The following is a 27988-nucleotide window of genomic DNA, read 5'->3' as shown; positions in this document are numbered from 1 at the left end:
AAGGAAATATAAAACTGATGGTACTATTGAAAAGTACAAAGTTCGCCTAGTTGTTAAAGGCTTTAAGCAGCTAGAAGGATATGACTTCTTCGACACGTATTCACTCGTTACGAGAATCACTTCCATTCGGGTGCTGCTTGCGATTGCTGCTTTCCACAATCTTGAAATTCACCAAATGGATGTGAAAACTGCATATCTGAATGGTGAATTGGAAGAAGAAATTTATATGGAGCAACCTGAAGGGTTTGTAGTACCTAGCCAAGAAAGGAAGGTATGCAAACTAGTAAGGTCTCTATATGGATTAAAACAAGCGCCTTTGCAATGACACTTGAAATTTGACAATGTGATGTTGTCCAATGGGTTCACTATCAATGAGTGTGATAAGTGTGTTTACACTAAGAACACATATAACGGTTTTATTATTGTGTGTCTTTATGTGGATGATATGTTGATTATGGGCAGCAATAGTGCCATTATCAAAGAGACCAAAAATATGTTGAAGAGAAATTTCGACATGAAAGACATGGGTCTAGCTGATGTGATTCTCAGAATCAAGATTAAAAGGGATCATGAGGGAATTGCACTGACACAATCTCATTACATTGAGAAAGTGCTTAAAAAGTTTCACTCCTTTGACTGTGAGCCAGCTAGGACTTCATTGGAACCCAACGTGCATTTGAGTAAGCACACGGGTGAGCTTGTAGCTCAAGAAGAATATGCAAGGATCATAGAGAGTTTGATGTTCATCACACACTACACCCGACCAGATCTTGCGTGTACGGTGAATAAGCTGAGCCGATTTACGAGCAACCCAAACAAGGAACATTGGAAAGCTCTGCGGAGGGTTTTGAGATACTTGAAGTATACTCTTAACTTTGAGCACAAATTATCCCCAAATACTTGAAGGGTACTGTGATGCAAATTGGATCTCTGATTCAAAAGACTCGTTTTCAACGAGTGGGTATGTGTTCACTGTGGAGGGTGGAGCTGTTTCGTGGAAGTCAACGAAACAGACATGTATAGATAGATCCACCATGGAATCTGAGTTTATCGCTTTAGACAAAGCAGGGGAAGAAGCCGAGTGGCTTAGAAACTTCCTAGAAGATATTCCATGTTGGAAGAAGTCAGTGTCGACAGTAGTGATACACTGTGATAGCCAAGCGGCTATAGGGAGAGCACATAGTGGCTTATACAATGGTAAGTCTCGACACATTCGTCGGCGACATAATACCGTGAGGCAGTTGATCACAAGTGGTGTTATCGCAGTTGACTATATAAGGTTAGTGGATAACTTAGCGGATCCGTTAACGAAAAGTTTAAACCGTGATCAAATGCATAAATTGCTAAAAAAAATGGGACTGAAAACCACATTTTAAAAGATGATTATAGTGGTAACCCAACCATATGATTGGAGATCCCATGGGCTTGGTTCAATGGGAAAACAAAGCTATATGACTCTAGTTGTAACACTCGGAAGATATTTTATCTTCGCCCATTCTTTTGAAAGCATTGAGTGTTGTAACCTGCATGTGGTAAGAGGCTAAGTTTTGACTTTTAATGATTCTTAGAAGCCTCGAGGAGGTGGGTATTGCAGGATACCTGGAAAAGAATCACCTATGTAAGTGAAGAAGTGTGGGCCGCTTCAACATGTGAATCACTTATGAATCCAAAGTGGTGTTCCATGGCCAGTAAAGGACACAAACGTGAGAACTGATGAGTTTGTAAATAGTATTGTGTCAATATTATTGTCTCGGTATACACCAAGGAGGAATGGTTCAAGGCATCACGTCCACCAGGCCGCCGGTATGCCCAATAGTGTTGACTATGGAAAGTTCAAAGCCCCAAGCTATTATTCCAAATGCAATATTGTTTCTCGAAGATTGAGCGAAGAGTCTGCATGCACGCATACACGTCTTGTGTTGGTTTGAGCTTGCCGTGCTCTAACCAATGCGAAGGATTGTGGAAAAAAATGGAAAAATGTGGGAGACCTTTGAGGTGGCCAAGACCTATGGCCTTTCATCTTAGGTAACCCCCAAATGCATTAAGAGATAATCTTGATTGCAAGGCCTTTCAAGTGCTTTTTCTAGCCTATAAATAGGCTTGATCTTGGAGTGGAGAATACACCAACAAAAAACATTCTCTCTTCTCTCTAGTTCTCTACATGATAGTAGCATTGCATAGCTCGAATCTCGGAACTTCATCAAGTTCGTCGGTGTCTAGCGGGTTTGAGGTGCTTCTACACGCTAGGAGGAAGTCGTTTTTATCTTTGGGGACAATACGCCATTCCGTGAGCACTAGCCGGGGCATAATTTGTCTTGTGGAAAGAGAGCTTCCCTCGACTCGACTTATAGTTCGGTTTGTTTTATTATTTCCGTTGTAATTTTCATTCCACTTATTGTTATGATCTTCCTTCAATTGTAATAGTTAGAGTACCGCCTGTAACAGCTTGAGAATTTTATCCCATTATTTTTAATAAATTTTATCCCATTATTTCTAATAAAGACGTCGATTTCTTTACAAATTCACATCCCCACGCAATCACCTTTAATTGGAATATCCCTTTAATCATACATAAGTCCTTTTCTCAATCGTTTTCACAATAAGATAATGCATACACGATCTGTAGAGTTTCATTTCTATTAATAATATGATCGTTGACAAAATTAGGGATAGAGCCCTACAAACTAGTACAAACATGCACACCACAACCACAAAACGAAATCATACGCATACATATTCTACAAATTATTTGTAAAAAGTGCCAATAATTGAGTGTCTTTGCTCTTATTGTTAGTGCATTCATTCATAGGTTGACACATACGCATTAAAGCTTTATTATTTTGGCAAGCCTATTCATCTACTAGTGTTGCAGATGTTAAGTTGTTTTTCTCCTATAAAAGTAATCAATTTGGGAATCTAGCAATATTAGTTCAAATATATATTGATGGGAACTACATCTGCTGAAAGTTAGTAGTAGTACTATTATTATTGAATCTACATGTTGATATGGTCTCTCGTGGCTAGATTGATATAGCACGATATTTTATTATTTACGGTGTCAAGTTGCTTATCCTTATAATCAATACCTTATGCCTCGTTGATGAGGAACAATAGAAATTATAAAAATAAAATTGGTAGGACTTAAATAACATTGGTAGGACTTAAATAAATTTGGTAGGCCTTAAGCCCTAACCTCTTTTCTCTATGTCCGGTCATTATACGTTTCAAAATTAACAATATATTATTTAGAATATACCCATTCAGATATGCTGGTTTGTGAGTGGTGTGGATGCAGGGAAAAAGCCATGAATTCTATATAAGAGCGTCTCCGACGAAGAAAGATAAATTAAAAATATATATCTCTCATTTACCTTCTCAAAAAGATAATTATACTTTTTAAAAAAATAATGGAATAAACAAATTAAAAAGACAAACAAAAATAACAACTTCTAACATTTTGTACCAAGAAGATGTAAAGATATTTTCTCAAAATGAAACAAGATATAATACCTCCTCACAAACCCTTTTTATTGGAACATAAAATTTTATGAAGTAAAGGTAAATATAGTAGTTATTTCTCTTTACCTTTTCAGTTACCCTTTTCTTTTAAAGATGCTCTTATTAACTTAAAAATGTATGAAAAAGTATTTTAAGGATTTGAGAAGGAACATTTACAATGGTATTTTAAAAAAATAAAAAATAATAATTATCAAAATAGTATAAATGATTTTTTTTTTTTAGGTGGAGCATTTACCCCTTATGGAGTTCATGTAGCTCCGTCCCTGTGTGGATGGGACGAGTGGGGCGATGAGTTGCTGCAGATTGGGTTGGGGCAGTAGTCGTATCACATTCACAGCTGAGCCTGGATGGTGGCAGCTAGAACAGGGGTTGAGTCGAGGCTTATAGTAAGACAACTCGAACGAGGGTGGCTTCGATTTTAGCTTGGGTGGGGTAGACACTGGGCTGCTTGACCGTTTCTAGGCTGTTCGGACAACCACAATGCCATTTTCTTTTTCTAAAAATTATTTTGGTAACTAATATTATTCATTCTTTTTTTATTGGTTACATTTTTATTTTTCAATAATTTCGTATATTTTTCTTATATAAATATCACATCAAAAATATCATTTCCTCAAACCCCCCTCTCCCCCCAATTCTCAATCATTTATCTCTCTATTTGGTAGTATGAATTATAATTGAATTATTTATTGTTTTTAATTTCAGTTACGTAACTCTTAATTAATTATGCAAAATACAATTGAGAAAATATTAGTAACAAAATTATGAATAAGGCAACGATATAGCCAAAGATATCCTTATGCTGTTTAGGATGCTTTAGAAATTAGAATACAAGGAAAAAAACATAAATGTCAATATCTTCTAGTATAAAGTATACTTGTGTATACAAATTACAAATAAATGAGTAATATATATTGGGTGGGTCAAATGATGTATAAAATTCTCTTACCAAAAATATTGTGCAAGTAAAAGTTATACTGTTCCCAAATTCTTTTAAATAATATTGCAGAAAAAAGAAATATGGGTAAGATAGCGATTTTTATATTTATTTCCATTTAGGGAGGCACATCGACGATGATGATGAGGCGCCACACACCTTAGTTTTCACTTCTTCCCCAAACCTCCAAAAAATGGCTATGCCGACTCTCTACCGATCTCGCTGAGTCAACTCGCCGCAGCTGCAATTACTCAGGTGATCGGAGGTCAAATTTTCCGAAGAAGAGCATGATGAACATCAAAGGATTCGGCGCGGCGGAGAGAGAGTATATACGGAAGCATCACACGCACGAGATTAAGGATAATCAATGCAGCTCCTTCCTCATCAAGCGTATTAAAGCGCCCGTACGTCTTGTAATGTTTACGGTTTTACTCATTTTTATTCTATTTGATTTATGTTTGGGGCTAATATCCTGTTGGTGAGCTCTGATTGGGCGGGAGAGGATGTTAAATATGTGTTTTTTTATTGGTTGTGATGGAATTCTCGATTTGAAGTTTCGATTCGGTTTTCGTTTAATCCGTTTATCTTCAAATTGACTGGATTCTGTAAAGAAAAAAGAGAAAAAATTATGGGATTCTCTTCTTAGTTCAATGTTCTTAATTTTATGTTTTCTAGCGAATTATATTTTTCACTAGTTAGAATTATCTGAATTGATTACAGGGAAGGGTGATATTCTCAGCTTACGATTGAAAACTTCGTTTGATCATTTCGGATTTAAAAGTTGGAGGAAGGTTTAATGTTTCTGGAGGATGTGGTTTCTTGCTATGTTTTTCTGATCTGCAAGAGATATTTTGTGTGTTTCAAAGAGGATTAAGATATAATGTAATTGAAACAAGGTGAATGATGATGGTGGCTACTAGCATGATGTTTTTAGGAAAGTTGATTTGTGATATGTTTTGCTACACTATATGCTGGAGGAAGTAGTCAAGTGATGGTTGTTGTTTGAACGATGGTATCGTTTATAGCTTAATCTGTTTATGCTCATATTGTTGCTTTCTTGCTAGGTTTGGTCTCACGTCAGGAGGTTTGATCAGCCACAGAAGTACAAACCTTTTGTTAGCCGTTGCATCGTGCAGGGAAATCTTGAAATTGGCAGCCTGAGGGAAGTTGATGTGAAGTCAGGTCTCCCTGCTACGACCAGCACTGAGAGATTGGAGCTTCTTGATGATAATGAGCACATACTTAGCGTAAGGATCGTTGGTGGAGACCACAGACTCAGAGTATGATCAACGTTTCCTTCTCCCTTTTTTGTTTTCTACATCTCCTAATTTGTTTCTAGATTTCTCGTGCATTTTTGTTAGGAGTTAAACCATTTTCAACATTGTGTCTCTTAACTAACTTCTGACCTTCCGTTGATAAATATATGGATCAGTGAATTCTTAAGAGTGGTAGTGTCGATTTTGGGTTCATGAATCTTGCTTTAATGCATACAAGCCTTGAAGTTCATGTAAAAGCTTGTACAAATTAGATTTACATCGAAACATCTTGGTTGGCTTCATTGTTGTGATAATGCTATGTGCCTTGAACATCATATTATCTTTTATAAATCGAATACAGAGTGAGATCTTCATTTTTGCAGGCCTTATGGTGAAATTCGTATTCGTGATAATGTTTCTTTAAGGCTATGCTGCAATCATAGTGTTTAGAATCACTCTGCATTCACTTCAATCACACGCTTATATTGACTCGTTGGAGCTCGTCTGATTGCTCTTCTTCTTTTTTGTGCGTTAGTCTTACTGGTACACCTTTCTTGCAGAACTACTCTTCCATTGTGTCTGTTCATCCTGAGGTCATTGACGGGAGACCTGGGACAGTAGTGATTGAATCGTTTGTGGTGGATGTGCCAGAAGGGAACACAAAGGACGAAACATGCTACTTCGTCGAAGCACTGATCAGGTGTAATCTGAAATCACTGGCTGATGTTTCAGAGAGGCTTGCTGTGCAAGACAGAACTGAACCCATCCACCGTACCTAAAACAGTTTGCTGGTACGTTGCGTGTGTGCTATTTTCACCAAGGATGAAGCTTTCTCCAAGGCTTTGGAGACAGAAATATAGCCATTCCTTCTGAGTTCACCCTCTTCACTTCCTCTACATTTCGTCTTGTACTATGTTGTCTGGTATCCGTAACTAGTTCTCGAAGTTATTTTTTTGGCTCGTCGTCTTCTTGCTCATGAACCACGGTATATAGATGTATCTGAGTGTAAACAGATGGAATGAGCAAACTGGAGCCGAGATATGAACTACCAAACCGGAGACTTTGTGCTATTGATGTTGTAAATGTGGAGATGATGCTTCTTATAGAGATGATGTAATAATAGCTGTATTTTTCATTTTATGTTGCAGCTATTGAAGCTTGGGAGGTGAATCCATCAAAAAACTGCATTTTAGTCAGGTCTCTAAATTAAATTAAAATTCCTATAATAGTAGTATTTTCTAAAAACGCCTAATACTTTTTCATTCATCTCGAATTTCATTTATTTAAAATTTTAAATAACTGAAATTACAACGAATAATCGACAAAATAAACTTTTAACTATTAAAATTCAAGAACAAGGAAAGAAAAACAAGAGGAAAAAGAGAAAAAAAAAAAAAAAATATTGCGGGCGCAGCCGTTTGCTTCCAGGCAGTGGCCGATCCAGACCTCGAAAATGGTGGGGGCGGAATTAAATATTTAAATATTAAATATTTAGTGTAATATTATTTTTAATAATAAAATAAAGAATATAATATTATATTTAAGTAGCACTAACTTCGTTAATGAAATCTAAACATGCATTAGCTCGCAAAGAGTCTCATTATTCACAAATGCAGTCTTAAAGACCGAACTAAAGACCAAATTTGGGCCCTCCATTTTCTTAATCTTGTGGTTAGGATTAATTTATAATTAATTTATTATTTTATTCAATAAAAACGTTTTTATTTTATTTTTAATTTTATTTATTCAATAAAAACTTATCGGAGTAAATAATGAATTATATTCACTAAATAACGAACTAAATGAAGTATGTTACGAAGTAATTTTGACATGTTATTGAAATACATTAATGATACAACAAATTTTAGTGTTAAACGTTAAGCGGTAGTAATGAACTATATTCAATAAATAATGAACCAAATGAATGTTAGTAATGAAGTAAATATGACATTTTATTGAAATACAATGTTAAATGTGTTAAACGTCAAGCAGTAGTAATGAACTTATTACTTCATCCAGTCATGCTATTACTTAATCTCATTAGTTTATTACTTCATTCCATTAGTTTATTACTCCCTCCGTTCGCGAATAGGAGTCTCGATTCACTTTTACCATAAATGGTACTAGGGTCTCACCTTCCACTAACTCATTCTACTCATATTTCATTTAAAACTAATATATACAAGTGAGATCACTACTTGACTAACTTTTTCCCACCACTTTTCTTAATATCTCTTAAAATTCGTGCCACCAAGAAATTGGACTCCTAATGGCGGACAGGGGGAGTACTTAATAATGTGTTATGACATTATTATCTTTTAGTTGAAGTAAATTCAGTATGTAAACTTTTTTCCACCACTTTTCTTAATATCTCTTAAAATTCGTGCCACCAAGAAATTGGACTCCTAATGGCGGACAGAGGGAGTACTTAATAATGTGTTATGACATTATTATCTTTTAGTTAAAGTAAATTCAGTATGTAATGAATGCGAAAAATTATTTTATAACATACATCCATTTAGTTCATTATTTAGTGAATATAGTTCATTATTTCAGCAAGTTTTTATTGAATAAAAAAATTGAATAAAATATTAAATTAATTGTAAATTAATCCTAACCACAAGATTAAGAAAATGGATGACCCTAGTTTGATATCTAGTTCGGTTTTTAAGAAGGGTTCGACATTAATCACAACCCAACTTGCAAATATGTACTACTATTATTCATGTAAAAATATAAAATTATTATAAATATCATATAAATTCAAAATTATCGCAAATATTATATACAAAAGTGATACAAGTAGAGCAGTAAGCAGTAAATATTTAGATTTCAAAAAGTATTTTAAGGTATTATTTTGATAATAAGAAATATGAATTGATAAAATAAAAAAGTAAAAATGGAAAAAAATATGCTCCTGTTGAGCCCTAAACCTCTTAGTTAAAAACCCAACAACCAAACCATTGGACTACTACATTTTATATGACTTTTATTGAAAACAAATAGATTTTTACACTCCTCGGAGGGGGCGGATTCAAGGAAAAATTTAGGCTCTCCGAACGGCCGGGAGGGGGCGGATCCACCGGTGCTTCTAGGCACCAACGCCTCAACCCAACCAGACCGCGAAAGCCTCAATCAAACCCTCTCCTCCCGTTCGAACCCGCCCTAAACCCGGCATCCCGTGCATGCTGCATTTGTGAGGCGATGGGACGCTCTTAGAGTGAACCAAAAATTTGGCGGCTTAATCCCAAGGAAGGAGCGTAGCAAGGCCTTCCAAAGGCCATCGACATAATCCCGTTGCATCTGCAAACCAAAAGGAATCGGCCACAAATTTGCACCAAACTTCCAATTTTCGAACAAGTATTTGCATGTGTTTTCGCCATTTCATAATGAAGCTCTTCTCTTATTTTTTTTATGAATAAAGAGAGACAAGTATGCATGTACTGAAGCATAAAAGTAAGTGGAGAGTGAAATATACATGTTTCAAAATCAATTCTAGAAATGTTCATGTCTATCGCTAGCAATACCAAAGCATAGAAGAAAAATGGTTTTGCTCACTTTTGAGAAAGAAGAACATCTTTGTAAGGCGTGGGTAGCTGCATCCCTCGACCCTTCTCCAAGTCCCCTGCCGTTTCGTTTCTGGAGCGTTGTGCATCTGACTTCCTCCTCCTTCTAGAATCTTCTGACACAAGTGGCACGTGCCCTTCTCTTAACTCATCAAGCCTCTCTTGTGCTCCGCCTCGAAGCTTCTCTAGTCTCATCCCGTTATGCTGCATCTTGAACACTTTTACTACGTTCACCATCGCCCCAATGAAGAGCGTCGAACTTGCAATTATGCATAACCATATGCACGTCTCGCCCTGCATATCATGATAAAACACGATTAAATTCTCAAATCAGTATGCAACTTAATATTAAGAGAAACTAAGTATAACAAGATACATAACCTATACTACCAAGGCATACATAAGAGAGATTAAATAAAAGAGAAGTCGGGTGATGTCAGGTTGGCACTTACGAGCAAATCCAAGCCGTGGTGAATGGCAGCATCGTGTTCTAGACAATTGATAACTGCACTGACTATAAATAACACGCTCGCCAACAAGAAAGGAATAAGAACAGCCTCTTGCAAGATTTGAATATGAGCATCCGTCCTCTCGTAGATCTGGCATGAGTTATGGATTGACCCAACCAGCCACAGGACCGGACCAGCAATGAACATTCTTAAAGCATGCTTCTCCAATTTGAACAATCCATATCCTTTTTCTGCCTGTCCAACATTCATTCATCCACCAAACTTTCCATAAGCAGACGCCAAATTAAGTTGAAGAAGCATAATCACATAGATACTTGTAATGTGGAGTAATATGATAATAAAGGTAAGATCACTATCATCTCAACTACAAGATATGGTAATTACTAATAAAACATCGTTCAATCCCACCCGATTTTAATGGAAGTGCAGATTCCTCTACTTTGTGTCAACTATTCCTCCATGAGAACTAATCAATGCTAAAGTATAGCGGCCTTCTTTTATTCTCTTCAAACAATGACAATTTGAAATGTTACACCAAGACTGGGTACGCACCCAGTAAATGATGATGGTATCATACTCCAAAAAGGAAACCACTAATATCCTCACAACTTTTGGGCACATAAGTGTCATTCATCCATCTAATGTTACAGACTCCAATGCTAGGAAACTCGTCCCACATCAGTCGTGTCAGACAATACATGTGACTTATAGACCAAAGTAGCACCTCTCTCTCCTCATGAACTAGTCTTTTAGGATTAGTTCTCATATTTAAAGAGTAACACTGCAGCTCAGTTTAACGGATTAGAATTCTAGAAAGTAACATTAATGCTTTGATTAACAGACTTGACAACTCGAAGTAGTAGCTTGGGAATACAAACTAGATGTGACATGTGTACATGACCAACGAGGACGTATGAGAGCCAACTCGAAGTGGTGGCCCACGAAAGTAGTCATCACCCAAAATGACACATCGATTCAGTCAAAGTTACTCACACACATTTGATTAGAAATGAAAATGATAATTGCAATTGAAATTTACTAATTGAATGGTACCTGTATGAAGAGAAAAAGTGTGGCGACGAAGAGGAGAATAGTGCCGATGGTGAAAACGAGTGGGACGGCGAATTCGACGAGCGCGAGCTGCAGATCGTACTCTATCAGCGACATCCGGTAATCGACGGCGGCGAGATGCGCGAAGAGATCGTGCACGTTCACGATTATGACCGCGAAATATCCCAATAGGAGCAGCACCAGTCCGGATCTCGGCTCGCCGGAGAACTGCGCGACGAAGCCGCCGGCGAGGAGGATCGTGGCGAAGATGTAGAGCCCCGCGTTCATGTACTCCGCCCGGTGCCGCGACACTCTCGACCCGTACGTGCGGGCCTCTCGCGCCGACGCCAGCTTCACCATTTTTTCTCTTTCTTCAACTGTGATGCGATGAGAGAGAAAGGGATTTTGATTCGTTGAGGAAGAAGAATTAGTCAGTGGAGATTGGGGAGTTTGTTTATATGTTAACGTGGCTCTATGCATGAGTATCGTCGCGGTTGGTGTGATGCTTCTGCTGCGACACGTGTCGCTTTCGCCATAGCTAAAATGGGGAAAAGCGTCGAGTAATTTTTAATCAATTGATATCGATTAATGGTTTGATTATTTATTAAGGAAGTTGAATTAAGTAAAAGTGGAGTTGAAGCCGCCGCCGTCATGATCATTTCCGGCAAACGGCGGGTAAAAGAAGGTATCGCATTCTATTCCACTCCACATGTTTGGAAAAATGCTCCAACGAATTACGTTACCTATGGCAGATGCAGAAATGTAGATGATGAAGTTTAATTATTTATTGTTTTTTTTATAGAATCCAAACAGAACACAGCCATCGAGATGAATTGAACAGTAAACATGAATCTCATAATATGCAAAATGTATATTGATAGAACAGTAAACGTCGAGATTTGTTGTTTGATGAATAGATTTTAATTACCAGGGCATTTATTCATTTATTGATATATGCTGCATTAGGATTTCATCGATGCCTTTTGTGTTTGATTAATAACGCCCTAATAATAAAAAAAACAAGATGTAATAAAAAAACCTGATATGGAGTAGTAAATACTTGTATATTATTCTCCATCAGGAATGTATGAGCTATAAACTGGTAATTGTTTATCCAAAATTTCCAGATTATACATCAAATTGTTGTCAAGCGGTTCTCATAGGTTGAAAAGGATGCAAGTTTTATACAGAATGATGAACAACTTTTTTTTATCTTTTGCAAGTACATTCTTTAGCAAACTTTCATTTATAGATATAGTTTCTCTAGCATGCCGCAACTTTTTCCTCATTCGTTCTTGTGAGGTGAGGCGAAACGATTCTGCACCCACTTCTGTCTCATGTTCATGGCATTTATTCTCAAGTACATCACCTAGTTTGCCTGTCAAAAGGGGGAATCACAGAGTCAGAAATATTTGCTTGAGTTAAACAGATTGCTATTTTTAAGTTGGCTGAGACACTCTTATTGAATATCTGATAAAATAAAACTCACTTTTGTTGCATCAGCAACCACTAGCTGCAAATGCAGCTGATTTGCTTTCTCATCATCTTTTTCCTCATCCACCTTTAGATATTGAATTGGTTTATCATCTGTGTTTGCCTCTTTCACCTCTAGATGTTGCTCGAATTTCTCGGAATGAGTTTCGAGATCCCATTTCTGAGGCTGTTTCACACCTCCCCTTTTCCTGTATATGCAGTACAGGATGAGCTGCAGGATGCCTAGTGGGCTACCAACAAGATTCGGAGACTGTAAAACAGACCACAGTTCGAAAAGTTTGTTATCTAAATCAGCCATTTCCCTTACAAAAAATAGACCTTATGATCACACTAACCGCAAGAAAAAGATCATGGCTTAATAGTCCATACGCCATCCAAAGAGAGCTCGCTAGAAACGAGAAGAGTGACAGGTAGAACGGCATAAACTCCACGCTCTTCGTCTGTATCACTTTTTTCTGAAATAATCACAACATCTATATCAGAAATCTTTTAACAAGAATATGAACGTTCCCATTGACAAAAGTAGTACTCACCATAGCCACCAGTGGAGAGCCATACATTGCTACAGATGCTACCAGTCCTATGCTTCCAACAAACGCCTTTCGATGCTGGTGATCGTGGAATGCAAATGCTGATAGTAGCACAACTGAACTGGACAGCAGGAGAACAGGTAGAGTCATCATAGCCACCTTTTTCTGCAATTTCATCAAAGCTATGTTGATATTACATGATATGAAATGCTTGTTGTTTGTTTTATGTACGATAACTTGCCTTTCCATCGGTTGAAGCGTAGTAGAAATATATTAATATGAATGATAGCTCCAGAAGAATGCCTATTCCATTGATTGTAACCACAGGAAAGTTTTCCCATTTGTAACTTACAACTGGCAAGCCATACCAAGTATAAAGAACACAGTTCAACAGAGCCATGATATATGGCACACATGAATACTCTTCAATGCTCTTTTTCCTAATCACCTTTGAGAAAGTGAATCTGAAAATATCAACATTCAGTTTTATAAACATTTTGTATTATCATAAGTTGCAAAACGGAGTAAGAGTCCAGAATTTTTAGTTACATAGGTGCGGCATAAAGTAGCATAGAGGCTGCATTCCCTGCACGAAAAATAAAACGACGTTTAAAACTCAATGCTCACAACAAATACAATGAGAAGGTTGAGGAGTCCGGAGCAGAATAAGTTTACCTGAAATGCCTACTGCTAAACGAAATTTCTCTTCCATATCGTTTGGTTTTGAATATCCGGCCTACAAAGTGCTACTGCTGATTATTTTTTCTCTTTAACTGCTTGTAATAGTGAGAGAGCGATATATATATAGTGCGAGGAAAGAAGAATAACCTGCAGACAATTGTAGGAATAAGAGTCCAGTGACTTGTGGAGAAAAATATTCAATACTCGAGTGTTGAGAAAAAGAAAAGAAAATCTGTGTGTGATTAAAGAATTTATTTCCCTTGATTTTGTTGTTTCAAAATAATTTCAGCATCTCTTGGTAATAAAAGGACAGGAAAGAGACTAAACCAGGAAAATGCATGAAAGAATAAGTTGCCAGGTTCTCTTGCAAGTGGAAGATGTTACAAGACTTCCACTGTCCACTTATAACAACTGAGGTAATCTTTTTTATTCTAGTTTCCTGATCTTTCTCTGAATGGTGAAAACCAAATAAGAAAACGGTACGATTTCATTTTGTAAGCTTTATGTTCATAGCCAACAGTAACAGCATTTGGTATCAATAGTACTTTTTTTCTAAGGATCATCATAAACTTGCAATCATAGAAGTATTGTTTGTATAATTGTATCGCAACTTTTCTAGGTAATCTTTGTTACATTCTTGTGCTGTTTAACTACTCAAAATACTTCCTTATGAAAAGATTTTTGCACTACACAAAAGGCCACTTTTATGATCATTGGTGTTAAAATTCTAATATCTTGTCCCACATCGGCTTGGTGATGATCCAATCTAATCTATATAAGTGTGGATAACCCTCTCCTTTATGAGGCCTTTTAAGGGGTGAGTGGCTCATTTCTAATAATTGGTGATCTCACATTTTCTGTGTTGTCTTCCATTGTTTCTGCTATCCACTAAACACAATGGGAACTTAATACCTTATTCTACACTAAGTGGATGCCATTACTTCCACCTTATTATCCTAATAAACTTGTTTTGGATGATGCTTGCTGTGATGTATCATAACATTTATCGATATTCACCACACTAGGGACACACAAAAATTTGGTTCTAATCACAAATCTCATCAATCAATGGCTCAAAACACTCAACATATTCTCAAATTTGACTGTCATGGTGCATGTTGTTTAGAAACATTCTCTTTAGACTATTTGCTAAAGAATGCTGGATATGCTGATGCTTGAAATTTGCACGTTGGCTATGTTTTTTTTTTTTTTTTTTTTTCATCTGCATTCAATATATATGAGATATTAATATTATGCTCTATTAGTGATTCAAGAATATGCTTATCCCCTATGTTTGTTCTATTCAACTAGATTACTAACTTTCCAATTGGTTTAATTTATTAGACAGCTATGTGCCAAAGGATACCAAATCATCTTTTTATTATCTGCCTTTTCTTTCTTTGAGATGGGATGCGAAACTTTTTAATTGTTAGTTATGTATTCTTGGAGTTGTATTTCATTTGTATTATACGCGGGTGTATATGATCCACAATCCAATATGTTACTACTAGGGTAAGTAACATTTTCAATTTGTTGGTTAGATAGGATGAAGACATGACATCAAAATTTCAAGAATTTAAAATTAAGAAAATAAGATTAAAACCATGATTGGAATTTGCATAGCTGACCATAATATAAATAGTTATTTATTGTTATCTTCTATGGGAGAGTTTTCCTTGATGGAAAAGGGTGGAAAATATATATTTTGGCAAAACACATTCTTAGGTCCTTATACTTTAGTCAAAATGTTCATTAGGTCCTTGTACAATTTTTTCGTTTCAATAAGTCCTTATACTTTTCACAATATTTTTATCAAGTCCTCGTACAATTTTTCGTTTTAGTAGGTCCTTATACTTTTATCATTACTTTCATTAGGTCCTTGTACAATCTTTTATTTTAGGGACTTTTTTACATTTATCTTGGATAATAATCTAAATTTAATTAAACTTAATGAACTTTTTAATATTCCATTATTTAACTTAGCATAGTCTATAAAGATAAAAGTAAAAGATATTTTAAAATAAAAAATTGTATAAGGACCTAATAAAAGTTATAATCAAAGTATAAGGACTTACTAAAACGAAAAAATTGTACGAGGATGTGATGAAATTTATGAGAAAGGTATAAGGACCTATTAAAACTAAAAAATTGTACGAGGACCTAATGAACATTTTGATTAAAGTATAAGGACCTAAGAATGTGTTTTGCCATATATTTTCACTATTTAATTAGCAAAGAATATGCAAAGTGACATTAAGTACTACTTGAACGCATGTAATCATTTTGAAAGAATTGATCCTATCTAATTAGCATTAAGTGCTTGAAGAATATCACACAATTGAGTGATATATCATATCTTTTGAAGAAGCTAGACACCCTTGTAGCATTGTATGCTACTTAATGGGGTTATGCATTTCAATTGTATTTGAAGTAAACTCCACCATATTTTTGGTGTCTAAACTTTGCATTAAAATTAAACGCGGTATCCATTTTTCAAAATTATTACAACACGTCTCACTTTGCACTTTTACTATTCTACCGTTTTTCACTTTTTTAACTCTCAGGACATTTTGTATTTTTGTAACTAATATTCTCTCTTTTCTTACTTCATCAATTGTTAAATTGATTCTAACACTCTCACTCGAATATTTTTATTTGAATATCTACTCGTGTATAGGATGGTGTTCTCATATAAACTTGATTTTACATAAAAAAAAAATTAAAAAAAATTGTGCACTTAACAATATGCTCATAGCAAATCAAGCAGCATAGTCTTTTTTTAAAAGGTTTTTTTTTATCATTTGGAAAAACCTAATTGCGTTTAACATACAAATTGTGTCGTCTTTCATGGTTTTATAACTTGCTCTAAAAATTGACTTGTCTTTGGGTTCGAACTTAGGACCACAAAATACATATTCTTTATAGATCAAGTGCATTTACTTTATATTGAGTGAAAATAATTTATTAGTTTTACTTCAACATGTTTTTAAATACAACGCTATTTGGCTATATTATGAGTGACAAATTGACAATAAAGTATTTTTTAATAAAAATTCACGAGATATGCAAAAATGGTAATATTATGACTGCCCATGTTATGAATAGATCGCTTTTCCATTTTGTAAAATAATGTCTCCTTACAAGCCCATTTATTGCAACCTTAATTGTTCTCCTAGCCCAATAAAAATATTCAAATAATATGTCTCCTGACAAGCCCATTTATCGGCCTATTTAAGTCCATATTGTTGGAGTTTAGTACTCCCTTCGTCCCAAGGAAAATCCTTTTCTTAGGCGGCACATGATTTTAGATAGCTTTATTTTGTGTATTAAGTGCATAGAGTAAAATAAGAGAGAGAATAGAATAGAGATAATGATGTTTTCATTTTTAGTAATGGGTCATCATAATTGGGATAAATTAAAAAGGAAAGTGAGTCATCTTCAATGGAGTGGAGGGAGTAGTATTTGGTAAGTGACTAAGTGAGGATCAACTTGATGCATGTTTCAAAAAGAAATTCATTTTTATAATAACTTGAACCTCCGACTTATCGAATGTAAAAAAAAATGTTACCTAAACCTTAAGATTTCGCAATAAGAGGCGACTTTATATGTTGTTAATTATGTAGAAGAATATGTAAGTAGCGTGCGACTTGTATACCTAATAGTATTACAGTAAGTCTGTAAGACTGTAACAATAATATTTGTAGGATTAACTATTCTTTTTTTAAAATCGATCTTTCTGAATAAATGAGAGCCAACTATGTTTTTTATATTTAGACTAATAAATATAAAAATAAAACACACACAAAACGGTCAATATTTTCAACCACATTAATTGCATCAGTCAGAAGTCAGAACAACCTATTCAACAAAATTAAGGGTCGCGGCTTAACTCCACATTGATAATCTTGTTTAAGAATACTAATAATTGTGATTATTTATTAGTATTTTGATAATAACAGCATGCTAATTGCCTCTAAATTGTCTTGAGATCTCCTCTAAGCATGTGACGGGTGATTTACTGAGATTTTCACCCGAGCTCTACAATCTTATGCACACGAAGTCAAATTACGTACTCAACGTAAGGGGTGACTGAAATATCCGATCTGAATCAAATTGTTTTAAAAATTTGGTTAGGTTTTATTCATTTTTTGGGTTCGATTTATATATTTGGCGAATTTCTGTTTTTTTTGGATATATTGTACAGTTTCGGATGTGTTCAGTTTTTTGGATATATTTATACAGTTTCGGTTTTTCGGTTTACATGGTTTTATAGTTCGAATTTCAGTTTTTCATGTTCGGTTTTTCGGAAATTTTGGTTCGATTTAAGTTTTACAAAATTTTAGTTTTTCGGTTTGATTAGGGAAAAAAACCGAAAATTGAATATTCACCCCTACTCTATGTATGTATGGACTTGCGTAAAATTACACTGATGCCATGCCCCTCCTTTCTTAAGCTTTGAACACAACTTCTTGTTTCTTTAGTAGGTCGAGTTCTAATAGTAGTACTTCTTTCACATATGTTGTCGGCATAAAAAAAATTCAAAAGACCATTTGAATTTGAATTTTTTTACACTAAATTAATTATTTATTAATTGAGTATACAATGTATAGTTCGGAGAATCGAGATTGAAACTTATCGTCCAAGAAATTCATTTACTAATGTTATAGTTTATCGTCGCAATTAGTGCACTGCGCAAGCGGTAGATAATGTAATAATGGAAAATAGCTACTCAGTGCATATCTTATGTTGCCTTCGAAATTGAAATTAAAGCTCTAAATTTAGTACTCCCTCTCATTTAAGATGACCACTTTCCAATTTTAGAAATAATCCCCTCTCTCATCTCTCCTCATTAAAATATTCAACTACATTTTTCCTCTCTACTTTATTATATTTAACAACACTTTCTAAAATCTCGTGTTACTCAAGAATGTGGCAACTAGTAGCTACATGAGTAGTTTTGTATACATGAGTAAAAAATCCTACCCAAAGGTCACAACTAGTAGCTAAATAAAGTGACACACTTATAATTAAGTCGAATTATTTAACACACTTATAACTCCCAATAAAGTATATAATTTAAATTACTTATAATTTTTACACGTATCATTTCAGAAGTATTCTACTTATTTTTATTGGATAGATAGAGTATAATGCTAGTTTTACTAGATTATATATCTATCTATCTCATTTTGCATTAAAATTTGTGACTTCTTAAATGTTTTTATTATTGTAATCCCTTCGTCTCATTCAAGATGGTCACTTTTTCTTTTTTATTTGTCCCAATCAAGATGAACACTTTCTAATTTTGGAAATAACCTCCACTCTCTTCTTTCCTTATTAAAATATTCAACTACCTTTTTCCTCTCTACTTCATTCCACCTAACAACACTTACTAAAAATCCTGTGTCACTCAAATAATGTGCTCATCCTGAGTGGGATGGCGGGGAGTACTACATAATGCTAATTAATTAGTTAAGATATGATCTAACTAATTAGCAAGTCCACCGAATCCAATTAGAGTATGTACTAAACAATTTAGACTAGAATTCTTGTTATATTTTCCACCAACTCTTTTTCTACAATATAATTCTCATACACGTTACGTATGTATTACTAGTATTTTGTTTCCAATTGGTGTAACATAATGTCTATTTCAATTCTTTGGAAGTATTTTATACATTTGTTTAATTATACGTCACGTGTATATGTAATAAAATTGTATTGGCTAGTACACGATTTGATGACCTTTTGACGTTGTTATCAAACTTGAAAATATTTATATTTATATTTAAGTACGCATATATAAAGCATCTGCATGTTAATACGTTAGTATATGTGTATTATTAAATGTATCTGATTAACGAATATAAAGGTCACATTCGGAAAAAAAAAAAAACATGTCGCTTGCACAACCACACCAAAATATAGTGCTAAGAAATATATTTCAAATTCATGTAAGAAATACAATAATCCAAATAATCCTTATATAGTCACTGCATATAAAGTGTCATTTTCAATCATACTCAAATTAATAAGTAACAAGTTAAATGAATGAAGACCAAAAACTAAGAAGTAAGAACTGAAAGAATAGTGCCTAGAAATCGTAAACCAATTTATTAATAGTTCTTGTTCCCTATAAATAAATCTATTCCTTTTTGCCCCTAAAGCATTTAAATAAGAGTATAGTACTTGGGTGACCCATGTCGTGTATGTATTAATAATAAATATTCTATTAATAGAAACTATTAGCAAAATCTCCACGTGTCAGCTCCATATCTGTGGAAGAATCTGAGAAGAACTATATATATAACTCAGATATTTATCATATTTTATTTCCGGCAAAAGGGTCGTGCCCACGAGTGGAGAGGGAGAAGAAGCATGGACCCTTAAAATCTGCTTCAATTCAATTTAATTTTTAATGTTTTCTTTATTTTAAAAATATTAGTTGGGATTTGTCTTAATTGAAGACAAGATTTGAATGACAAGTTGACACCCACTGCGTGAGTGGAGGATTGCGTGGCGGAGCAGCCGCCGGAGCAAGGCGGCGCGGTCAGTTGGCGGGAGGGCTGTGGGGTCCCCTTTCTTCCAATTATTGTGCAATAATTAGTGCTATTATTATTTTTATAATAGTCGAAACATTTAGCGTTGGGAGGCACAATGAAGAAGAGGTGGCATTATTTTATTCATCTAATTATTTTATATATTGTGTTAAATAAAACTATTTTAAAAATAATGTTTGCCTTTTTGCAGTGATACTCCTTTTATTTTTAGATAAAAATACAACAAAGATAATCGAATTTAATTTGCAAAATTAAAGAGGTTATCCAAATATGAAATCATTTATTTAATTTTAAAAATTACTTGCAATCTTTGTATACGAAAATTAAGGTACATTAACAAGTACCAAGACCACTAATAAAACATGTATTACATGCCAAAAGAATAAATACAGATGGCAGACCAACAAAATGAAAAAGTTAAGTGAGAAAGTTCTCCTTTTCTCCCCAATTTAAGGCACTAAATAATTTTAAAAATAATTATTTTTTTAAAAATATAATTTCCATGTCTCCCTCATTTTCCAAGCACTTCCCAGACAGAATCCCCACTAGACCATACCAAAACTACCAAATATCACTATATACATAACAATAATATACGTATATATATATGTCATAGGAAAATCTGAACCGCAAAAGTAATTAATAAGACCAAAATCTGAATCTAATTAATCAAGCATGGGGCTAAGACTTTAAAAATGAACAGATGCAATTATATTTTTGTATTAAAATAAATTTGGATAAATTAATTACAATTATAGTAGCAATATATTCAATTTCATTGTATTTGAAATAATGAATAATACGAGTAGCACATTAAAAAAAAACAGTTGGGAGCCACGTCACCGCCATGTGAACAAGAACACGTGGCATGAGATGGTCAGGCGTGGAGGGCACCGATGAAGCGGTGGCTCGGAAAAGAGAGAGCTCTCAGGTGGGGTCCACTTTTGCCGATTCTCAAGGCTAATTAACCAACTTTTTTTTTCTTTTTCTTTTTCTTTCTCCTTTTCTCTTTGTTTCCCAAAAGATACCTTTTTCTTTTATTTCCTTTTGAGAAATGGGAATATATATATTTACAGCACTTCTTTCTATTTTCTCCTTTTTCCATTTTTAATCCAACAATATATTCCTAACGTTGTACTATTTCATATCATTTCTATTGTTAAACTCGCGTTAATTATCGTTGTAGATTATGAAATTTTTGTGATTTATTAAGAAATTTAGACAGAATCAACTTAATAAGCAAAGAAGATAAATAAAGAAACCAAATCAATAATTACGAAAAATTAGGAAATATTACATTTTTTACCTTATGTTAACTGTTCTTACTTTGTTAAGTGTATTAAATTTAGTTATGATTTGATTACATATTTAATCTTATATACATTCACGTCGACTTTAAATAAATACTTTATAGTTTTCAAGTATGCATATTCAAAACGTAACAAAGTTTTCTGAGAATATTATGAAATCTCACAATTTGAATTTTTACACTGCATTTGTTATACATCAAGTTAGTCTCAAATTCCATTTTTATTTACAACATGACTACTAAAAGAATCTACAGTAAAGATATGTTTGCAGGCAGACAGTAGAATGCATTATGCAGTGTAGCTCAGTTTGTAGATTATTTGACTAATCAAAAGTGATGAATGGTCACGAATGGGCTACCTGCCTTTTCTCTATACATTTTACTCCTTCCAAGTGATAAAAAAACAGCCCCTTTTCGACCACATTAGCTACCTTTGTTCCTTTAGATGTCGCAACGGATACATACAACTATGTATATAGAAGATGCCGAAATGGTTCATTTCACCAAAAAAATTTCAAATCAGAACATATAATTATATTAGTTTGCAAATATATTAATATTCGTTGTCATCCAAACATATCATCACAGAATATTAGTACTAGTTCATAACTCAATATCATCAGGAACTGATATTTTTTATGATTTCAACTAATATACCTATATTAATATATAGAATTGATATACTAATTTTACACTCTCAAAGTTCTCAATTTAAACACGTTTTCACTAGAGCCATTCATATGCAATGAGAGCAATTATTATTGATTTGCAGTCATGAGTTATTTGTTTTAAATATCCACAGCTATTAGATTTATGAGATTTGACTCATAGTTATGATTCTACCAAACACATTCCTGTGGAACTGAATTGCAAGTGTTTTAGTTAGTTGTTTCATCATTATATCTCACTCCCCAAAGGCCAAAATTCAACAACTCAACATAATGTATATAGAAATGAGAGAGACCAACATCTCTTGCTTCAAGAAGACACCTTATGACACGGTAATCGTGGTAGAAAACTAACATTTAATGCTGTGTTTGAAGCATCAATATATGTACTTAAAACATTTTATTACACTAATACCAATACGTCTTCATAATAAAGCTTCAAAACCACTAACGTGATGGCCCTTCTTTTCACAACGGATCTCGTTTTTTTAAAAAAAAAAAAAAAAAAACTTTTACTAGTATTTTCTTTGATTGAGTAGAGAAGAAGCATAGGGACTCTTCCCCTTATGATCGTCACACTACCTCAAATCATTAATATCAATTCCAAGGCAAGGTAAATCTCTATCTTGGGAAAATTAACACTTACATTGTTTACACTTATTGCCTTGTAATCAATGAAAATGATATTTTTTCCCTAGTAAAATGATATAGTGAATCAATGAAAATTGGGTAATTGTTGATATTTACTCTAAGTACAACTAGTCTACAACCCATCACTATCACTCTATCACCACGAAGCCATAGCATCTTGATTATGAATTGATTCTCATTAATTATTCACTGCAATTATCATTCATCTCCTATTTAATCACGTGCAACGACTTAACTAGCAATATGATTCTTCATTGTAAACCTTTTAACTTTCTTTTTAAGTTCATTATTCTCTTGATTAGAAAACTAACCGACTCCCACTATATAAACAAACACACGGAGATACAAAACACAAAAGAAACTACTCAATTTCAGCCATTCCCTTTGATCATCTCTCAAACATAAAGGCCTATTTCCAAGATTCAAATTTTTTTCGCCAAATCAATAAAATATCTTGAAGGTCTACCAAATTTTCGGTATTACCATTTTTACCGATCCTATAAAATACCCATTTTTTCAGTGTTGTTAACCCAAAAAAACATCTCAAAAACCCTCTCTCTTCTTTTTGTAGCACTATAGGCTTCACTTTGCAATAGAAGGCCTCCTTTCAAGGCTATTGTCTTTTTTTGTTTGTCACATTTTTGCAAGCGTGGGTATGATTCTCTCTCGTTGTTGACCTCATCTTAATTCCCTCCCTATTTATAATCTCAAAGCAAAGCAATCTCTTTTCTTGTATGCTCAAAGTTCAAACCATGGATGACACAATTCTCTACCATCCAATAAAATTCACCCAACACAAAAAAACCACCACCAAATTCATCAAAAACCAAAACCACAAAAAACCCCATCAAAACATTTCATGCGTCCGAATTTCCATGACCGATCCCGACGCCACCGATTCCTCGGGAGACGAAAGCGACGACGACCTCTTCCCCCGCCAACGCGTCAAGCGATACATCACCGAGATCAAAATGGAGACAGCCACTGTCGACACTCTCCGCATCAAACCCAAGCCCATGAAGACGCCCAAAGCGGCGTTGCCGAGGAAGTTCCGCGGCGTCCGGCAGCGGCCGTGGGGGAAATGGGCGGCGGAGATAAGAGACCCTTGCCGGAAAGTCAGGCTCTGGCTCGGAACCTACGACACCGCCGAGGAGGCCGCCATGGTCTACGACAACGCCGCGATCAAGCTCCGCGGCCCCAACGCCCTCACAAACTTCACCGCGCCGCCGCCGGAGTCGGTTTCGGGCTATGATTCCACTGACGAGTCTTCTCATGTTGCTTCCTCTCCGGTTTCGGTTCTCCGGTTTGATACTAGCCGGTTCAGTGCTGAACCGGCTAGTTTAACCAGTAAGTATACTGGATCCGGTCCGTCTGGACCGGTTCTGGAGTGTGTGAAGGAAGGGACTAGTTTTGACTCGGTTGGATTCGAGGGTGTATTTATTGGCCGGTCTAGATGTGAGGCCGGTCCGGTTCACAACTATAATATGGAAGTGTGTGAAGCAGAAACGAGTTCAGTACCTGATTACTCTAGCGATTATTTGCCAACAGACATTCCGGTTTTCGACGATTTCTTCGATTTTGATCCGCAAGAGCATTTGCTCGAGAACGGAACGAGTTTTTGCAGTGATTTCTATAAGGATTCGTTTCTAGAACTCGGTTCACTCGACGTGGAGGATTATTTTGAAGACATGAGCGGTTTCGACGGTGTTGATGCATTGTTATCGTTGTAATCAATGTTCAAGAAATTATATAGTATATGTTTCATGTTTGATGAATTAACATAGTCGGTTTGCCGATTAAATGGCAAATTTTGTTTCTTTCCCGACTCTCGGCTTGTAATTTGTTTAATTAATCAAGTATAGTTAGAGTAGCTACTTAGATCTAATGTAATGCTATCTCCATTATAAATAAATGGGATTTGTTATCTCAACTTTCGCGCGTTTTTTTAAATATTTTGTGTGTTTATTCCTTGTGATAGTAATAATAAATTTAGTGAACTTCAAAATTTGAAAAATCATGTGTGTAAGGGCCTGAATATGAAAAAATTACGTTTAAAGTACATTATCTGATTTTTTTTCCTTGAAGGTATAAAAGGTATAAATAATAATTCTACTCAATCTTATTATTACTTTCTTACTCAATTATATTATTTATGGAGTTAATAATTGTCAAAAAAAAATTTATCATTATATGGACTACTTTTTAATAGGAGTATTATTTAATGTAAATACTTTGTCAAGCAATAACATTTTAACTTATGAAAAGATTACTTATATATTTTCATATTTGATGTTATATATTTTTACTCATGATTTATGAATTTCTCATTTTTTTTTTAATTTCCACGTGAATCTTCTAGAAACTAGGATCTTAATATTAGGATGTATAGTACAGTAGTACTCCAGTAAAAATTAACTTCCCTTTTTGTACACTATACCTTCTACATTTCGACTATTTTTCTGTATATTTGAAAGTTTTAGATGGTAACAAATGAAGTAATACGAGTAGTACTATTCCCTCCGTCCCACAAAGAGAGTCCCATTTCACTTTTTACCATTTTTGGTAGTGGATCCCATATTCCGCTAACTCATTTTTACTCATATTTTATTATAAAACTAATATATAAAAGTAGGACCCACATTCCACTAACTTTTTCAACTCACTTTTCATTAAATTTTTTAAAATCCGTGCCCGGTCAAAATGGGACAATCTTTGTGGGACGGAGGGAGTACTATTTAGCGATGATATTTGGCAGTTGGCCTTTGCAAGTTGCAAGTGTGAACCGTATCTTTTATTTTCGAGAGAGTATATATTAATTGTTCCCTAATTATTTATTTGTAGGGGGTGATGATATTAATGATATACAACAAATTAATGAAGAAGGATCAATAACTTACATTTCACTCCAATAAGAGAATTTATTCAGGTAGGACATGTGGTTCTAATAATTGTTATTATGCACCAAAGTAAATTTAAATAGTAGGAGTACACAATTTTCAATTGACAATTGATTGAAATAAGAGGTCAATATGAAAACAAGTATCACGCGGACTATACTAACGTCCCACTGAGAAAGCTAAAATGGCTAAAAACCATTTTAAATATTTTGAAGGCGTTGACAATTTTAATAATTATGTTTAACTACTTTGATTGCATATAGTTTCGTCTTTTTCACAGATAACGATTTGAGGGGAGGGAATTGGTTAACCTTTCGTATGGTTTAAAATATTGTTTTTGGTTGAATAATGTCATTTAATACAATCTTAAATTTTAAATTATGGAGTACTTATTGTTCAATTCAAAATTGTATAGTGCGTTTTTTTTTTAAAACTAATGTCATTTTAGTTTATCAAATTCTATTATACTTACATTATACATGTATAAAATCACACTTGCACAAATATTGAAGTATTGAATTTTCAATTCCAATGGGAAATATGTATCAAAGAGCAGATGATACAATTTTTTATATTTCTAAATTGCAAAAATTTAACCGTAATTGAAGGTTTACGTTACATTCTTTATTGTTGTGTCGAACGAATAAGTGGTTTTGGATTTAACTTTTATAGAAATTAAAATTTCATACTCACTCCAACAACCAATTAATAGTCTGTTTTTACATATTTTGATTTCTATAAAAAATAATCCATTTTATTTTTGGTAATATGACTCATAATTTTTTTTTCTCAATACTTTATCTCTCATCCTCTCTCGTACTACCTCCGTCCCTCAAAATTTGTGCCATTTTGACCCGGCACGATTTTAAGATATGTAGTGGAATGTTAGTTGAAAAAGTTAGTGGATTGTGGGTCCTATTTTTATATATTAGTTTTATAATAAAATGTGAGTAGGAATGAGTTAGTGGAACATGAGGTCCACTACCAAAATTAGTAAAAGTGAAATAGGATAAATTTTGAGGGACAGGCGAAAATGAAAAAATGAGACAAATATTCAGGGACGGAGGTAGTAGTATTTATCTTATTATCTATCTTCAATTAAAAATATTCGAATATTTTTTTCACCTCTCATATTTTTTCTGATTTTAGCTTAAAATTTATGTAGTGGAAAATAGTAACAAACGAAGAGTACACATTTCAGACAATTCAATATTCATACTGTTACACCGAAAAGTTATCATGTTTTACACTCTCATTCCTATAATTTAAATGGGTTACTTTGTCTAAATTAAACACATACTACTACATCATATAATGATGCATTGAAGGTTCGAATTTTTTAAAAATGGTTATTTATACACAGTGCACAATCACATACTAGTATTATATTATACAAACATAAATAATTGAATTAAATTGATTCCTAAATTATCATTCATAAGAAATTGTATAGTCCACTTTTATACACACATTATTATTCATCTAAAATTATCTGTCCATTGAATTTAATGTGCCCACACAATTGTTAACGACTGAATCAGTAATGACATACTATAACACAAGGTGTAGCTGTTTCCTAATTTATTTTCATAGTTAGGTGTTGGAGATAGGATTTTCACACCGGCCCTCTTCCACATACTTGAAAATTTTATCTATTCAAATTTAGACTTTAACAAATTCCTTTTTTGTGCGATATATTTCTTATCATGGCTAATTTATATATGGATTGAGTAATAGTAATTACTTTCTAAACTATCCCGCAATAAAATATATTATTTTAATCGACCTATCATCATTAGTGATAACTGATAAGTATGTTTGATTGTGGAATCACTTTACTTTTGTGTTGACTAATTAATGGAGCAATTGTTCCAGCAAAGAATACATATTCGTAAAAAAATTCTATAGGTTTGAACTTATTACATTTAATCTAGTATTTCAAGCATAATTTAACTCTTTAATGTAGTTTGCAGACTATTTAATTTACAATTGTTTAAAAAATAGAAATCCCTGTTCGCGATAATTAGTCTTGTTTTGACTTCGTTCAAGTTGAAATATAGAAGAGTTGGTAAAAAAATTAATGTCTTCTTATATGTATACTAATTTTTTACTCCAACGAATGTACAATGATTTTGAGTTCATTACATAAAAAAATATGACACATCTATATAACAAAATGATACAAAAAATTGTCGTATGATATTATTATTGAACAAAATTTTAGACTTAAATTATTTTGATGTGGCAACTCAAGAATACTATTGACCTAATGTAAATGGGGTATTTTGTTTGTTTATGCATTAATACTAGATAATATGAATAAATATATAAACTTAAATATTAATTATAAAGTTTTCGTAATTTGATAATCGGATAAAATTGAATCTGACATGACAATTG

At 33.9% G+C, this 27988-nt stretch overlaps 4 protein-coding genes and 1 long non-coding RNA gene across 6 annotated transcripts; 3 read left to right on the top strand and 2 right to left on the bottom strand.

The window, feature by feature from the left end:
- Window positions 1-4560: 4560 nt before the first annotated feature.
- RCAR3 (regulatory components of ABA receptor 3) lies at window positions 4561-6852 on the top strand. Of its 2 annotated transcripts, none has more exons than XM_048108513.2 (3): window positions 4561-4869; window positions 5521-5736; window positions 6273-6852. In XM_048108513.2, exons 1-3 carry the CDS (start codon window positions 4744-4746, stop codon window positions 6489-6491), a joined length of 561 nt encoding a protein of 186 aa, XP_047964470.1. In that variant the 5' UTR covers window positions 4561-4743; the 3' UTR covers window positions 6492-6852. The 2 variants fall into 2 exon arrangements, with proteins under 2 accessions (XP_047964470.1, XP_047964471.1); XM_048108514.2 differs by having other exon boundaries at window positions 4567-4860.
- Window positions 6853-8616: 1764 nt separating this feature from the next.
- LOC125215893 (polypyrimidine tract-binding-like protein) lies at window positions 8617-11209 on the bottom strand. Its single transcript, XM_048117476.2, has 4 exons — window positions 10802-11209; window positions 9731-9982; window positions 9271-9572; window positions 8617-9015 (listed from the first exon to the last, which is right to left on the bottom strand). Exons 1-4 carry the CDS (start codon window positions 11156-11158, stop codon window positions 8928-8930), a joined length of 999 nt encoding a protein of 332 aa, XP_047973433.1. The 5' UTR covers window positions 11159-11209; the 3' UTR covers window positions 8617-8927.
- A 749-nt stretch (window positions 11210-11958) lies between these two features.
- On the bottom strand, window positions 11959-13682 carry LOC125215894 (bidirectional sugar transporter SWEET3b-like). The gene is made up of 8 exons (XM_048117477.2): window positions 13651-13682; window positions 13498-13558; window positions 13372-13408; window positions 13064-13286; window positions 12826-12987; window positions 12628-12747; window positions 12288-12542; window positions 11959-12176 (listed from the first exon to the last, which is right to left on the bottom strand). The coding sequence occupies exons 2-8, from the start codon at window positions 13532-13534 to the stop codon at window positions 12168-12170; spliced, it is 843 nt and encodes a 280-aa protein (XP_047973434.1). The 5' UTR covers window positions 13535-13558; window positions 13651-13682; the 3' UTR covers window positions 11959-12167.
- On the top strand, window positions 12573-14059 carry LOC125215896 (uncharacterized). The gene is made up of 3 exons (XR_007175318.2): window positions 12573-12702; window positions 12775-12962; window positions 13793-14059. It is a non-coding gene; the product is annotated as an uncharacterized LOC125215896 (long non-coding RNA).
- Window positions 14060-23039: 8980 nt separating this feature from the next.
- LOC125212720 (ethylene-responsive transcription factor CRF1-like) lies at window positions 23040-24472 on the top strand. The gene has a single exon (XM_048112956.2). It carries the CDS (start codon window positions 23426-23428, stop codon window positions 24419-24421), a length of 996 nt encoding a protein of 331 aa, XP_047968913.1. The 5' UTR covers window positions 23040-23425; the 3' UTR covers window positions 24422-24472.
- The last annotated feature ends 3516 nt before the right edge of the window (window positions 24473-27988 follow it).

Source organism: Salvia hispanica, chromosome 3 (assembly GCF_029641045.1).
Source record: "Salvia hispanica isolate PSC_SH4W2 chromosome 3, Shi_PSC_v1, whole genome shotgun sequence".
Taxonomy (NCBI): Eukaryota; Viridiplantae; Streptophyta; class Magnoliopsida; order Lamiales; family Lamiaceae; genus Salvia; species Salvia hispanica.
The sequence above is the reverse complement of the archived record's forward strand: the minus strand, read 5'-3'. Positions and strand labels throughout refer to the sequence as shown.

Bases quoted from the DNA above. Each gene is read 5' to 3' on its own strand.
- LOC125212720 (XM_048112956.2), top strand. From the start codon at position 23,426: ATGCTCAAAGTTCAAACCATGGATGACACAATTCTCTACCATCCAATA.
- RCAR3 (XM_048108513.2), top strand. From the start codon at position 4,744: ATGATGAACATCAAAGGATTCGGCGCGGCGGAGAGAGAGTATATACGG. The intron at 4,870-5,520 runs GTAATGTTTACG...CTTTCTTGCTAG, and splicing joins TTAAAGCGCCCGTACGTCTT to GTTTGGTCTCACGTCAGGAG. The intron at 5,737-6,272 runs GTATGATCAACG...CCTTTCTTGCAG, and splicing joins GTGGAGACCACAGACTCAGA to AACTACTCTTCCATTGTGTC.
- LOC125215893 (XM_048117476.2), bottom strand. From the start codon at position 11,158: ATGGTGAAGCTGGCGTCGGCGCGAGAGGCCCGCACGTACGGGTCGAGA. The intron at 9,573-9,730 runs GTAAGTGCCAAC...CATGATATGCAG, and splicing joins ACCACGGCTTGGATTTGCTC to GGCGAGACGTGCATATGGTT. The intron at 9,016-9,270 runs GTGAGCAAAACC...TTTGGTTTGCAG, and splicing joins GATGTTCTTCTTTCTCAAAA to ATGCAACGGGATTATGTCGA.
- LOC125215894 (XM_048117477.2), bottom strand. From the start codon at position 13,534: ATGGAAGAGAAATTTCGTTTAGCAGTAGGCATTTCAG. The intron at 13,409-13,497 runs GTAAACTTATTC...TTTTTCGTGCAG, and splicing joins TTTAGCAGTAGGCATTTCAG to GGAATGCAGCCTCTATGCTA. The intron at 13,287-13,371 runs GTAACTAAAAAT...TGATATTTTCAG, and splicing joins CTACTTTATGCCGCACCTAT to ATTCACTTTCTCAAAGGTGA.